Consider the following 15,937-nt stretch of genomic DNA (forward strand, 5'->3'; position numbering starts at 1 on the left):
ATAGAGACTTATCATCTAGTGCCTCTGGTTTCTCTGGGTTTCCATCTGTAGGAGGAAATTTGCTCCTGGAGTGTTTGCTCCAGTGGTAGACAATAGAATATTTTGTTTTCACTTTGAGTTACCTGACACAGAGATAATACACTTGAAGACAGTGATTCTCAACTGGGGTCAATTCCCCCCCCCCCCCCCCCCGCCAAGGCATATGTAGCAATGTCTGGAGGCTTTTTTTTCCATTGTCACAACTGGGGAGAGGTTGGCTCCTAACATCTAGTGGGTAGAGGCCTGGGATATTACTTAACATCCTACAATTCACAGCACCCAAATAACAAAGAATTACCCAGTCCCGAATTGTCAGTAGTGTCTTTGCTGAGAGATCCTGATATAGGGATTTCAAAGGGCTCTCCAACATGGATGGAACTGGAGAGGATAATGCTAAGAGAAATAAGTCAGAGGGGAAAAACATATACTGGATTGTTCACTTACATGTGGAATATAGAGAAACATAACAAAGGGTCAGTCAAAACCAAACCAATAATAAAGCTTAATATTTGACTGCAAAACTCAGGCAACCAGAGAGGGAGGGTGGTGGAGTGGGAGTAGGAGAGGGAAGGGGCACAATGGGACATGGTGGAAGATTGTTGAGGCCTGCTGGTGGGCAGGGTGTGAAAGGATAAATTTGTAGAGGTTCGAAACTATGACCCCCGGAGCAGATACAAAGATGTATCTGCTGGCTCTCTAGCTAGACCATCTGGGTTGAATTCTTGGCTCCAACACTTTTCATCTGAGTGATCTTGACTCATAGTTGCACCAACTCATAGTTGTGTTTTCATTTCTCCATGGATAAAAAGAACATAATAATAGTATCTTATATCTTATGATTAAATGATCTAATGCAGAAAAAGTGCTTAGAACTGTGATTGGAAAATAAAAGTTCCTGATGAATGCCACCAAGAAACTTGTAGATTAAATGAGAAATGATGCTTTGGTGAATGCACATCTCTCCTGGTGCTTCCCTCATTTCTGTCTATTGCTTGTAGAGGTCAACAGATGATAGAATCTTTTTTCTTTTACATGTTAGCTGGCTTGAAGATAGTGATTGGTGTCTTTTCCTGGGGCAAGTTGTTTTGCTGTGAATGTCTCAGAGTACCCACTGGGGTCACCAAGTGGTTGGTTCATCTACTAATTATTGTGTTAATGTGCAGCATTGCCATCTTCTGCTGGATCCATCTTTGCTCTCTATTGCAGGTAAAGACCTCAATGTGTGAAAAATGAAGTCCCAGGCAGCCATGATTTGCTGCTTAATGTTATTTCTGGCCACAGAATGTTCTCACTCTAGACTTGGGATCCACATAAAAGTAAGTTTGATGCATTCTTACATGGTCCCATGAGAAAACTACCAGTTTTTCTAGATGGCAAGATTTATGGTAAATAAGTCATTTTAAAGAAATTTTCACATGATTATAATTTTACTAGTGTTGTTTTCTAAATAAGGGAACAAAGAAAAGTTGAGAGGTAGCTGGGACACTCAACAATATAGTTGCAACAATAGAGTTGCAAGTACAACAGGGTGCGACAGTACAGTAGAAAAATCACCAGCCCCAGATCATGTAGACAGGCAGCTGCTGAGAGAAAGAAGTTCTAGCCTGGCAGAGGAGCAATTTAGGGTCCAATCTTGACTTTGCATCTCATTAGTTGACAAGTTGCTTTATTTCCTTGAGTCTTAATCTCCTTATCTGTAACATGATTAGTAGATGTCCTCTAAAGCTCCAAGAGTTTGTGTTTCTATTATTGTAACCTAATGATTATTCTTGATACCTGCTCATTTTTTCCTCTCTGAGGATATATATTCTCTGGTGCAACATACCAGCTCCATTTCATAGTTACAGTTTATACAGAGAACAATTTAGTGCTATAACACAGCTTAGTCATCTTTGCTTTTACTTAAACTTTGCAAAACATCTACCCAAGCCACTCAGTCAGTCTTTTGGCCCAAGTAACCACTGTGAATGTTCTAGCTCTTACTGAAGGGTGATTCACACCTCCATACTTCTTTTAGCAAGTTCCTGTGATATCAGTACACAGACCCGCTGCAGTTTTCTTCCTAGTCCTGAACACATTTCACTTCATATTCACATGGAGGCTCTAAGTTCAGATGAGAGAGGAAAGTCCTACAGTAAAAAGAACATCTGGAAATTTATATTTTACAGAATGGAGACAAACTTCATCATCTTGAAGGAAAATCCAAGACTGAAAAAACACAAGGTATGTGGCCCTAGAACAATTTTCTTTCACTTGGGGCCTGGGTAGAATAAAGAAATAACATTGATATTCCAAGCATGTCACCAGACTACATGCTTTCAAATAGCACAAGTTCTCACTGTTTATGGTATCCAGAGTGGAATTATAACAAATGTGCCATTATCCACAGCATAGTCAATGGAGCTAATTGGCAAATATTTACATATGATCTAGTATAGTAGATAGATCTTCGTTTTAAAACCTTGAAGGGAAATCTGTTTGAACTAATGAGCTAACAAAAGGCAGAAGAGGAAAGAAGACAGGACACATTCATTCATTCAAAGATACTTTCAGGATGCATAACTCTATGTAACACTGGCACTGGAAGGTTACTGAAGATGTAAGGGTTTTTTTATGACTGGTCACTCTCAGAAGTGAGAGGTATACCGTGGAGGTAATCATTGGTGGTACAATAGTGAAATCACATGGTTCTCACTCAAATAGTAGGGATAATTGAATTCTGCATGGTTATGGCCAAGTATATTTCTGGTGACAAACACACCTCTAGATAGATGTGGAATTGAGAAAGGGAAGAGGAAAGAAAAGTAATTAACATTTATTGAGCACTTACAACACTGGTCTAGGTGCTATAGAAGATGCCTTGCCTTTCAGTGTTGATAACATCACTGTCTCCAAACCATCTGGATGAAGAAATTGAGAAGCACTAGGTTTCAATTACTTACCAAAATTGATACCTGTATTTTATGGCAACTCTAGTCCTTTACAGGAAGGTCTACTGACTCTTCCCTATGCTGTTCTGATTATCTTTCAAAAATGAATCCCACCATATTATCTAGTAGCCCTCATATTAGCCCAACATTCAAGGTCCTTCACAACGTTACCACTGCTTTCCTCCCCATCCTCATCTTCTACCACTCTCCCTCCGAGAGGTTGAACCATCCTTTCTGATTGTTTGTTTCTCATTGAGGTAACATTGGTTTAAAACACTGCACATGGAAAGGGGTTATGCTCAGTGAAATAAGCCAGAAAGAAAAAGAAAAATATTGATGGTTTCACTTGTAGGAGGAATGTAGAAAAACCAAATAAGGAATCAGGAAAAAAAAAAAGTAATCATAATAAATTAAAAATCAAAATCAACAGGCAACTATAAACCAGAGATATTCCGCAGGGGAGGAGGAAGTAGGATCAACACAGGGGAAGAGCACCAGGGACTATGGTGATGGTGCACAGGTGAACTGCTGGTGGGAACTTCCCAGGGACTACACCTGAGAGGAGAAAGCATACATAAACATGAAGAGTGATGTAAAAATATATGAAATTAATAAAAATATTTTTAAAAGATAAAAAAAACCACTGTATATGATGCAGAGGTGTAGAATCAACTTTTTCAGATGTATGTCACTGCACCCCACCACCCCGCTGGCACCTGTACTCCCCCACCCTGGATTGTTTCCTCTCCTCCTTTCTCTCGCCCTTCCCCTCCTGCTCTGGTAACCTCAATTTTACAGTCAAATTTGTGGGACTTGCTGTTGGTTTGGTTTTGTCTGACCCTTTGTTCTGTTTCTCTATTTCCATATGTGAATGAAACCATCCAGCATTTGTATTTTTTCATCTGAACTAGCCTTCCTGAACCACCTGGAATCCCTCCTGCCCACGCGCTGCTCACTCTGCCTAGACATCACTTTCGTTATCTGCCTGGCAGGTCTTGCTTGTTGCTGAGGACTCAATTCAATGTCACCTCCTCTGGGAAGCAATCTTCAAATCTCCGGAATGAATTAGGTGCCCCTGTCAGAGTGTGGAAATGCTAATATGCTAATTGGGTCCCTCCCCACCCTGTCACTCCCCTCCTCTCTGTTCCTTCTCAGAGAAATGCCAAGGACCTTGCATCACTTCTTCCCACTGCAACCAGTCTTGCTCTCAGCACTTTCTTGGAGAAGTAGGTTTTACATGCTATCAAAACAAGTGGCAAAAATCAACTGAAACCTGCACAAGCCTCTCTGTGGATACATTCTTTAAGGTGATGCATTTGCATTTTATGGGTTATAGGAGTCAATGCCCTAGGTGGTGGTAGAAGCATTTTTGTTTTTTTTGTTCCACATGACAATGAAATCTGGATATTGTCTCCTTTTCCTTCCTTATCCAAACTCTTAGGTATGTCCCATCTCCCAACCTTCTCCCTTTCAGAGTCTTTTCTCAAAAAAAAAAAAAAAAAAAAAGATCTGAAACATTTAAATAGTAAATGCTCAGAGCTGAAATTTCAGTTCCCAAGAGGGACTTGCATACTCTCATGCTAATTAATTAATCAACTAAATGTGTCTAGAATCAAATTTATTTTTATATATTTTTCTAATGATTTCAATTACTTGACTAAATAAAGAGCTTTATGACTCAGAAGAAATAGAAGGCCAATAAATACAACAATTCTCAATTAAAATATCCTATCTTATATCCTTTCACTTAGTGACTATTTCCTTCTACTCTCTCTACCTCAAACCTGTAGAAGCATATTGATTTTTGTATTTCTTAAAATTTTAACAGTGGTTTTATAGAGATTTTAAAAGGGATTGCTGATGAGGTTTCTGTCAGTTAGCATCAATAATCCTGTAGATTTCCTTATAAATAGATTGCCTTTAAAAACTCATTTAAAAGAAGCAAATTATAACTTCAACTTACCCAAATTTACACTCTCAGGAATTCTAAGATAACATCGGAGGAAATGAGCACATAACTTTTTCTAATTAGTGAACTCTAATTTTTTTCAAATTGCAATTGCTTAACATTGTCTTTGACCTCCCAACTTCCAAAACCAGCTGTTGCCCAAATTCCATGTGGTTGCTTTTAAAAAAAAAAAAAAGTCCACCAGGTGCTATGCCTGTGATGATGGTGCACAGGTGAATTGGTGGAGGAAAATCGATGGAGACTGCACCTGATGGGGGTTGGGGGAAACATTGCTTAAAAAGGAACAATGATGTGAAAAATACATAAATAAATAATTTTTTTAAAAAGAAGCATAATACTAAAAAAAGTAAAATAACAGGTAAATTTGGCTTTTAGAATATCTCCACACCTCTCAAGAAAACTGTCTTTTTTTAATACTTGAGTGAAAATCATTGAAAGCAAAGGTCAGTATCCTGATCTCTGTGGGAAATTTGGTAGCATCTCCTGTCTGTTTTGACCCCACATTACCTCCTGCATACTTTTTAGGATCTAAAACACTTTGTAGGACAGTTGTGTTTCTGTTTTCTTCATGTGGGTTATTTGTGCCTTTAGCTCCTTTAGTCTGATACATATTAGCTGCTTAATCATTTCTGAATGAAACAACCCTTTTTAAAAAAAAACAGGACGCAAACATTGCATCCCGCCTCTCCGTGGCGGCACCATCCATCCCTCTGCACGTTCTTGACTTCCGAGCTCCAGAGTCTCCCGAGAGCGTAGTTGAAGGAATCCGCAAGAACTGCCCACTTGATTATGCCTGCATAATTAATGCTGTGAAATCGTCAGAAGCCACGTCTGGAAATATTGCATTTATAGTGAAGTTATTAAAAAATATTTCTACAGACTTGTCTGATAATGTTACTCAAGAGAAAATGAAGGTATTCTTTGTTAATTTCATTCAAAAGTGACAATGTTTTTGTCAAAATCTGGCATTTTAACACTTTCAAATGTACTTTTCATGGTAGAAACTGTGACAACTCACAGCAACCGTAAGGCCAATAGACAATTCGTTTCAATCTTGTATATTGATTCACTCAAGGTTAGGAAATTTTTCAGAGGTTAGAATGTTTTTTATACGTATTTTTGTGCAGACAACATATATGAGTGAGTTTTATGAGCAAGTTCTTGTCTACTTCAGTGTTTCCAAAGTTTCATTCTATAGAACATAATTGTTCTAAAAATATTAATGGAGTTGCCCTAGCAGTTGTAGGAACTATGGGATAAACACATTTAAACAGGTTTCCTATGGCAAGCAGTTTCGAGCTTCCAATGCATTAATGAGCTTTGGAACTCTTTATAAGAGGGGACAGAGGGACATAGCATCAAGTATTTCTCAAACTTAGAGTACCACAGAATTGACCCTCAATCCTCTTCATTCAACAATCATTAATATGTCATGAGAAACTAGCAGTCCTACAGACTGCTATTTGGAAATTCTTCTCTGGCACATAATACAGCAGGTAAACCTTATCTCTGATGCTTTTTGTTTTGTTTTATTTTATTTCTAGCATCCTTTTACTTTATCCCCCTCTGCTGGTTTGCTAGTATCATGTGCAAATAAACAATGAATTTGAAAAGAAATATATGAGATAGGATCAGACAATTTGCTCTTTAGAGATTTCAGATTTTAGAAATGAACTTCGTATAATGATGTGTAAATGCTTAGCATATATCCACTTTTCTCCACTGCAGAGTTATAGCAAAGTGGCCAACCACATCCTCGACACAGCAGCCATCTCAAATTGGACTTTCATTCCTGACAAAAATGCCAGCTCGGACTTGTTGCAGTCAGTGAATTTGTTTGCCGGGCGCCTCTACATCCACAATGAATCTGAGAACATTGTGGATGAACTCTTCATTCAGACCAAAGGGTTTCGCATAAATCATAAAACCTCAGAGCAAAGATTCAATTTCTCTATGAACATGAACAATACCACAGAACATATCTTAGGAACGATAGAAATTCCCAGGCAAGAGCTGTGGAAGCTGCCACCGAATGCATCCCAGGCCATCAGCATAGCTTTTCCCACACTGGGCGCTGTTCTGCAGGAAGCCCACTTACAAAACATGAGTCTTTCCAGGCCAGTAAATGGTTTAGTTCTTTCTGTGATCTTGCCAGAAAGATTGAAGCAAATCTTACTCACTTTTGAGAAGATCAACAAATCCAGGAACGCCAGGGCCCAGTGTGTTGGCTGGCACTCCAGGAAAAGGAGGTGGGATGAGAATGTGTGTGAAACCATGTTGGATATCACAAACAAGGTGAAATGCCGGTGTAAATACACCAACTCGCTGATGTCTTTTTCCATTCTAATGTCCCCCAAAACTATCAATGACAAAGTCTCGGGCTACATTACCTACATTGGGCTCAGCATCTCCATCCTTAGCTTGGTTCTTTGCCTAATCATTGAAGCCATGGTGTGGTCCCGGGTGGTTGTGACGGAGATCTCATACATGCGTCACGTGTGCATTGTGAACATCGCTGTGTCACTCCTGACTGCTAATGTGTGGTTCATCATAGCCTCTAATTTTAGCAAAAAGGCCCAGGAATACAACTGGTGTGTTGCGGTGACATTTTTCAGTCACTTTTTCTACCTCTCTCTGTTTTTCTGGATGCTCTTCAAAGCGCTGCTCATCATCTATGGAATACTGGTCGTTTTCCGCAGGATGATGAAGTCCCGCATGATGGCCATTGGCTTTGCCATTGGCTATGGGTGCCCATTGGTCATTGCTGTCACCACAGTTGCTACCACAGTGCCAGGGAAAGGCTACTTGAGACCTGATGCCTGTTGGCTTAACTGGGACAATACCAAAGCCCTTTTAGCATTTGTCATCCCGGCCTTGGTCATTGTGGCTGTGAATCTTATTGTGGTTTTGCTTGTTGCTGTCAACACTCAGCGGCCCTCTATTGGCAGTTCCAAGTCTCAGGATGTGACCATAATTATAAGGATCAGCAAAAATGTTGCCATACTCACCCCATTGCTGGGACTAACTTGGGGTTTTGGAATAATCACCCTTATAGAAGGCATGCCCTCGGTGTTCCATATAATCTTTGTCGTGCTCAATGCTTTCCAGGTAAGTGCCAAGGAGGGGGACTTTTTAAATTAATAATATTAATATTTTATTTATTAGATATAATTATTTTATAATTTGTTATTCTGGCTGTATAACAAAAACTGATGATTCAAAAATTTATCACACAACATATTCCTTCCCTTTCCTTCCATGTCTTAGAAATATTAACTTGGCATAACTCTCATCTTGTTGATTTTAAAGTTGGCTTTAGTTAGCCAGGCTGGTTGGGTAGGAATCTACTTCCTTTCTCACTAATCCGAATGTATCCCTCCAGAAGTTGCAATGTCAGAAGTTGACCTTTGCTAGTAGAAGACTAGCCTTTGGCCTGGAATGTGTAGGCCACTTACATATGATATACTTTTAAGTGAGCACAATTTTTATAGTTTCTAAAGTAGGATTGTTAATGGAAAAAGTCATTTTCCATTGTATGAAGAGATAATCCTTGCCATTAACTTGGGTACTAGCCAGTCAGGAAGACTCACACCTCTTCCCGTTACTCCCTGTGAAATTACTATATGTCATTAGTCATAGAAATGAATCTTGCCGCATATTTCCTTATCTTAGGAATGTCACTTTTCTCTGGAACTCAGTCTTCTTATCTGCAAGATAAAGATATGGATACAAAATGGTGTCTCCAGTCATTTCTTAAATTAACATACTTGGTTTGGCAGAATGATCCCTCTAAAAGTTGTTTCCTCAATTTTGGCTACTGAGCTTGTACTTTTGGGAAGCTGTCGCTAGCCAGATTGCTCTCCCTACTTATGAATAATAGAAAATTTGACCAGTTCATATCGTTAATTATGTTTTTTATCAGTGGTTGGCAAACTCTGGCTTGCTGCTTGTTCTTAAGAATAGTTTTATTGGAAAGTAACCATACGTATTTACATTTTGCTCATGGCTGCTTTTGAACTATAGTGATAATGTTGAGCTAGTAGTAACAGAGGCTTAGGCCTGCAAAGCCTAAAATACTTATCTGGTTCTTGCAGACAAAAAAAAAAATGCAACTCCAACCATTACTTTAAATTATATAAACATAACTGCTTAATAAAGCTACAAAGTTTGCCTATTAATATCACTATTTTTCTATTTAAAGTTGTGATATGAAATATGAAGCAGATTTGAAAGAAATGCCAACTTAGACCAATTATATATCTTACTCATAATTCTTAATAAAATGGAGAATGTTTATTTCACTCTTTCCCTTGCATTCCTTCAAAGAGAAACTTTTGACTTCGCTTTTTTTTTTCTGGAAATCAAAATCTCTTGGAATCGAAATCTCTACAACTCTTGAACTTCCTCTGATAACTAATGATCTCATCCTATTTTTACTTTGCAACTTAATTAAACCCCAGAACATTTGGCCCTGTGTTTCCTTTTCAGATAATTTAGTTTTCTCTTTTCTTGCTAGGGAAAAAAAATTAAACATTTAGTTACATATACTCCACTTTCCTCAGCAAACTTTCCCTATGACTCACATCTTTCAAAACAGTTACTTTAATACAAAAAAATTAAAAATATAAAAATATGACTCCTTCCCTCCACCCCCATCAGTATCACTCATCTGATCATTATTACTTTTCCATAACACTATTCTTGCAAACCTGGATTTCCCACTACTTTCATGACAAGATCCAGATTTTTCATGAACCAGAATTTCCACCATTTAAAAAAAATAAATAAAATAAATCTCTAAAAAAAAAAAAGTAAACAGATGTGATAATATGAAAACTCTGTCGTAATTTTGTAGCCATTCAATAAGTATCAAAAACTCTAAAGCACAGGCTCAAAAAGGTTATCCTTTTTTCCCCAGTACACTCAAAGAAAATATTTGTCAATGCAATTTATCTGATTTCATAGAAACTGAACTTTCTAGTGCCTGATAATTGACCTAGAAGATATGTAGAAAAGTAGTAGATATACCTGGGATACCTGTGATATTGTCTGCAAATCTTTCCTTCAAACTTCTATCGAATTTTGCCACAGGGGTTCTTCATTTTGCTGTTTGGAACCATAATGGATCAGAAGGTAATTTAAATTTGTTTCATTCATTGTAAATTAATTTCTTAGATCAGTGAGCATGGTCCAGGGGAGCTGAGGTTGTGGGGTTGGTTTAGGGCATCAGCTGTGAGGAGAAGGGAGAAAACCATTCCCTCTTATTTCCTTTACTTTCTCAAATCATCAGGAGGCTGTTGTGTGAGTATAGCTGGAAAAATAATAGATATCATAACCACGATTTTAATCATAATTCTAAATCTAGCTATAACTTTACCTTAACTTTTATCCAAGTCTTATTATTTGCCAAACACTCTGATAAGCCATCTGATGATGATTCTACTAGGATTATTTGTCTCAGAGTTTCAGGACTTGGGTCTGAGTTTGGGGAATGTTGTCCTTTCATCACTGTCATTGCTTCTTTAGATAAGAGATGCTTTGAGGATGAGGATGTCTTCACTGAAGGTCAAATCAAGGGTTGCAGAGGTGAGTTTTTCCCAGTTAGCAGCATTCCAGTTAGTATTCCGGTCTCAACACTGGAATATCAGTGTTCTCAGTAGAGTCTTGTAGAAATAAATATAACTTTGTATTCAGTAATTTTTTTAGCAAAGAGAATCGCTAGGGTATACCTTCATTCACTCATTTGTTCATTCTACAAACTTGGAGTTTATTGCTAAAGTTTAACGTCATCAGAATACACCCATCAAGAGAATTTCCCACATTGGGTATAATTCAACTGACATTTAGATTATTGAGATGGGACAACATGAACCTAGAATGATAGATTCATAAAATGCTAGAGCTGGGAAATAATAATGTTAGAAGTGAGTTTCTAGTTCAAACTACATTTCACAGGTAAGAAAACCAAGACCCAGATTACTTTTGAGACTTACCCAAAGCCACCCAACTAATCATGATAATTAGCATTCTCCTTGCTCAGAACTCATGTTAGTAAATCACATTCCCTTGAACAAAAGTTCCTGTATTCATATAGATCTTGAAAAGGACTTTTGACTACACTATCTTCCTTTTAAGGTATCGACTAAAATTGCCATCATTAATAAGAAAGAAGCCATTGACTCAACCAATAGTTTTTCAAGTAGAAATAACTTTTTAAAAAAAAAAGACTTTCTGAATACATTGAGAGAATTTACAGTTAGCTAATACTGAGTGTGACTTCTAGTACCATAGTTTATCAGTTCAAAGGCATTTTCTTCAACTTTTAACATTTCTGAGATTGGAATGTATCTTACAATCAACGGCATGTCATAATTTAACTGACAAACTTTTTTATTCTTTTTAGTGGAACATAAAAATAATGATGTAGCTTTACAGTGTTAGATTCAATGAAATATTGTAACTTAATTCTGTGTACCTGTGTCAATTTGGATATTTCTGTCATGTCTTCATTTTTATATACTCTAGGCAGGCATATACAGAAATATAAACTTGTGTGCCTTTTTGTCAATGCCATTACTCATTGACATCCCTATTATATTTTTCTCATTTAGAATGCATCATTAAGCCCAACCAATGGATCTAAATTAATGAATCGCTGAGGATGAGATGTGAGTATTCAAAACTCAAGGAGCAGCTTCACTTGCAAGTTGTGCTAATGCCCCAGTGAGCACAATATTGTTGACAATGTGATGCTAGAGTAAGGTGAGAGGAGAACAAGTGGGCATATCTTTCAGAGCATGGAAATTTCTTTTATTTATGAAAATATGCACACCATCCTTCAAACTTCTGTCATCTCAGTTTACATGACTAAACCTTACGTATACTTTTCCCCCATCCTCAGTGAGAAGAGAGGCTAGCATCACACCTTTACTGATTCAGGATACGCCCTTACTGTCTATAGCACTCATACCTTAATTCCGCTTTGTCACTGAGTGGTAATGCTTATAATAGCCCCATTGTTGAGAAGGAAGACTTACCTGACTGAAGTCACAAAACAACTAGGCTGTCTCTCCCTACACAAATTGGAGCCCAGGAACATTCTTATGGGGTTGTGGATGGTGTAGTGGCAAATTAACTTCCTACTCACAGTAAAACCTCTGAGACATATATCTACATAGGTGAAATCAGGGTTAAAATATTAGGCAGCCATGAAAAGGAGAATAAGTCACAATTTGGCAGTAAGAAATCTGAAAGACAGTAGGGGAATGTGGGCAGGGCTGATCAGACTTGGTATGGTTTGGCATGGAGAGGTTTCATGGCCTTTCTGCATGGATATAGATGAGCCACACAATTTTTTTTTTTTTTTAAAGACCATCTGGTTGCAGCCACTTCCTCTTCTACATTCCTTTTCCTTTCTGAGTCATAGTCCATCCATTGAGCAATGGGTCAAGGCAAAGGGCTGAAACGATCTCATAGAACCAAGACATTCTGGATTGGGAGAACTTTTAAGGGATTTCCTGTGTTACAGTGTCTGCTGCAAACCTGATGTTGTGCTACCACAGGACACTGGTGTGTGGTCCCAGGGAAAGGGAGGAAGGAGAGAGGGCTCTCTTGCATGTGTGGGATGCTGACAAAACATAGAGAGGAAAATCTTGGCATATTATCCCATATGCATCACTCACATTTGGAATTTTATGTTAGAACCTTGAAAGGATGGTCTATCTCTGCACATTTCTTAGTACATAATGCTCCTAGTCCATGGTGGAACACCAGTACAACATTCTGGATTAGTCAGCAATGGATAGGTAGTTCAGATGACCTACTAAATCTGACCTACTTTTCCCTTAAGGTCTTAATTTGACCTATTTTTGGAAGTTTCTGAGTGTCTCAGGTGTGTCTTTCTTCTTGGGGATACTAGGTTCAAGCATGATAGAAGTCTAATTTCCAGCTAACTTGGCATACCTTATTGGCTGTAGAAAAATTTGGAAAGGTCAGCAAAAGTCACTATCAAGGGCTATAATACTTACTAGAATGGGGAAGGAGTATGAGGTATAGACCAGTATAAGGAAGAAGTGTAGGAAGGGGCTAAGAATGCACTAACAACTCTCCCTAAAGAAATCCTCACCACATAATCCTTCCATTTCTATTTTTTCAACCTATGAAGTGGGGGATGAAGCGAGGATTGCATTATTTCATGCACAGGTAATGTATCATGCACAGGTAGCCTGGAATCTTTTGAATTTTCTCAGCAATTGGGCTCAGGCTTTTTACATCTGGACACAAGAAATTAGAAGGCCTCAGTGAACCTTGGCAGGTTCTGTTGAGTCCCAAGTGAGTTAGAAGATAGGAACAGCAAATTCATAGTAAATGTGATCCTCCCATGTTCAGAATGGACTTGCAGAGAATCAGGTCCTGAGTGTGATGAAAACTCCACACATCCCACTGCCCTCAGGCAGGATTGTTCCTAGAACAAAATTGGGACAGGTTTGTCAGGTGGTCTGTGGATCAAGTATGGGAACAAAAGAGATATGAAAACCTGGCAGTTTGCTTCAGATATAGATTCTAAATAGGGGACTGAATCCTGGGGGACTGTGGGGGCTGGGAGACAACGTTCTTGGTATGACATCACAGCTGCCCTCCCTCTCCCCCTCCCCCAAACAGTTACCAGGAAGCTTCCTCTCTTCCTCTAAAATCTCTTTCACGTATTTATTTGTCTATGCCTGAAAGCACTAAAATAACTCTTCATGAGAAATAAGGTTGATAGAACAAATACTCAGAGAAGCATCTTGATTTTCCATGTCAAGTTTTAAATGCAGAGTTACAATTATTCTAGAGACCAAGTTTGGATAGTGCAGGAGGGAGAGGGGACACTGAACACTGAGTTTTGGGTTGAGGTAACAACTGGGAGAAGGCAAAGGACACAGGAAAGAGAAAAACCTCCCTACTCTGTGACCTTGATGAAATGACTCATTGCCTCTGTGCCTCCATCTCCTCATCTGTAAAATGGGGCTAATAATAGTACATATTTCTCAGATGGTTTCAGGATCCAATGAGCTATAAGAAACTAGCAGAACATTGCCTGGTTCAAATTAAGTTCTCAACAAAAAATGTTAGCTATTATTTTCCTTGTTAATCAGTGTTTCAACCATTTGGCCTAGGTTGCCCCATTCCTCACGGATGTTCCGTGTCCTAGACTGACAGTTGAGTTCCAGGGGAAGGAGGCTGAAATGCGGAAGGCCAGTCATGTTTTCTTGAAGACTTTCTCTTCCTACCAAGAGTGACAGCTAAGCTCTCAGTCTGCAAACATTTGCTGAGGAAAATTTGAGGCTAGCATTTGGAGACTGGGCTAACAGAGGTGGAGCTGCTCACACTTTGATCGACCCCTGACCTGCATGAACCTGGCTCCTTAGTCAGCCTCAGCAAGATTAAGACTCAACCTGCAAGCCATGTATGACCTCCACCACAGGCCTGGGGTGACTGGAACCCTCCTGGACTTGGCCTGTTTTCGCACTTAAGCCTGCTCTGTGACTCTGTGGGTCCCATCCATCCATCATGGAGTGACATCCAGTGGTGGAGTCATTCATAACTCTGCATGGATCCTGGGTGCTTCTCAGAACAGGAGTTAGATCCACCTTGAGGGGTGGGGTTGGGGGTAGGAGTGGGAGGTGGGATGGCAGGGGAAACAATCTGCTTTAGAGACATGTCATGGTTGGTTTTCTGAAGATAAGGAACAGATAAAAATAAGAGGACTTTTTAATGTGTTTTTTTATTTTAATCTATTTTAGACCTTGACTAAAATAATTTAACTCCTGAACCTTTTTGCTCTCACTTGTGAAACAAGAAAAATATTCCTGTAAGTACTATTATAGGTGTGTATATGTGGGGGGTGTGTGTGAGTGTGTGTGTGAGTGAGTGTGTGTGTGTGTGTGTGTGTGTATTTAAACCACTATAATAAAAAAGGTTCTGGTTGTTATTTTAGAAATAAAAATGAAAATATTTACCTTTTCAACATGCTTATATGTGAGTTCATTCAAAATGGAAATCCCCCTCAACTTCAATGGCAAGGGAAACAAAAGGAAGACTAAATAAATGGGACTACATTAAACTTAAAAGCTTCTGCCCAGTAAAAGAAACTTGCATCAAGATAAAAAGACCTCCTACTGAATGGGAGGAGATAGTAATAGTATATGGACAGAGTATCTGAATAGACAGTTTTCCAAGGAAGACATACCAATGGCCAATAGACACATGCAAAGATGTTCATCATTTTTTATTATTGGAGAAATGCAAATCAAAACCACTATGAATTATCACCTCACACTTGTGAGAACAGCCTGCATCAAAAAGACAAGAAACAACAAATATTTGTGAGGGTATGGAGAAAAAGGTACTCTTGTACACGGTTGGTTGGAATATTAATTGGTGCAGCCTCTATGGCAATAGTGTGGAGGTTCCTCAAAAAGTTAAAAATAGATCTAATCTACCTAATGATCCAGCAATTCCACTTTCAGGTATCTATTAAAAGATATAAAAACACTAATCCAAAAGATATGCACTGCTATCCACAATTGATAACTGGAAAGAACTTAAGTGTCCATCAATTGACAAATGGATAAAGAAGATGTTATGTAAACATAATAGAATACTATTCAGCAGAGAAAAGGATGAAATCTTGCCATTTGCAACAACAGGAATGGATGTAGAGAGAAGTATACTTAGCACAGTAAGTCAGATGGAGAAAAACAAACACCATATGCTTTCACTTAAAAACGATAATAAGACCAATAAGACCAATTAGTAGTTACCAAATGAGAAGAGCAGGTGGGTGGGTAAGTTGGGATAAAGAGAATAATTGTTTCATGAGGGGTATGATTGGAATTTTGCTGGTGAGCTTAATGAACTTAATGGATTCTCAGTGATGCACACCTGACACATGAAGCTATAATGTAATGTTACTTCGATTAAAAAAATACGTTGGCTATCCCCATTGGAATTACAA

The 15,937-nt window shown here is 38.5% G+C and overlaps 1 protein-coding gene across 1 annotated transcript; it reads left to right on the forward strand.

The window, feature by feature from the left end:
* The first annotated feature begins 1,268 nt into the window (after window positions 1-1,268).
* LOC119253327 (adhesion G protein-coupled receptor F4) lies at window positions 1,269-14,173 on the forward strand. The gene is made up of 9 exons (XM_037520901.2): window positions 1,269-1,355; window positions 2,208-2,262; window positions 4,125-4,276; window positions 5,601-5,852; window positions 6,667-8,046; window positions 10,030-10,071; window positions 10,465-10,524; window positions 11,550-11,606; window positions 14,097-14,173. Exons 1-8 carry the CDS (start codon window positions 1,269-1,271, stop codon window positions 11,595-11,597), a joined length of 2,076 nt encoding a protein of 691 aa, XP_037376798.1. The 3' UTR covers window positions 11,598-11,606; window positions 14,097-14,173.
* The last annotated feature ends 1,764 nt before the right edge of the window (window positions 14,174-15,937 follow it).

This window comes from Talpa occidentalis, unplaced genomic scaffold (assembly GCF_014898055.3).
Source record: "Talpa occidentalis isolate TD23 unplaced genomic scaffold, MPIMG_talOcc4v2.1 talOcc4.2, whole genome shotgun sequence".
NCBI lineage: Eukaryota > Metazoa > Chordata > Mammalia > Eulipotyphla > Talpidae > Talpa > Talpa occidentalis.

Excerpts from the sequence above, each read along its gene's own strand:
- LOC119253327 (XM_037520901.2), top strand. The coding sequence starts at position 1,269 with ATGAAGTCCCAGGCAGCCATGATTTGCTGCTTAATGTTATTTCTGGCC. Across the intron at positions 1,356-2,207 it reads GACTTGGGATCCACATAAAA|AATGGAGACAAACTTCATCA; the intron begins GTAAGTTTGATG and ends TATATTTTACAG. Across the intron at positions 10,525-11,549 it reads TCAAATCAAGGGTTGCAGAG|AATGCATCATTAAGCCCAAC; the intron begins GTGAGTTTTTCC and ends TTTCTCATTTAG.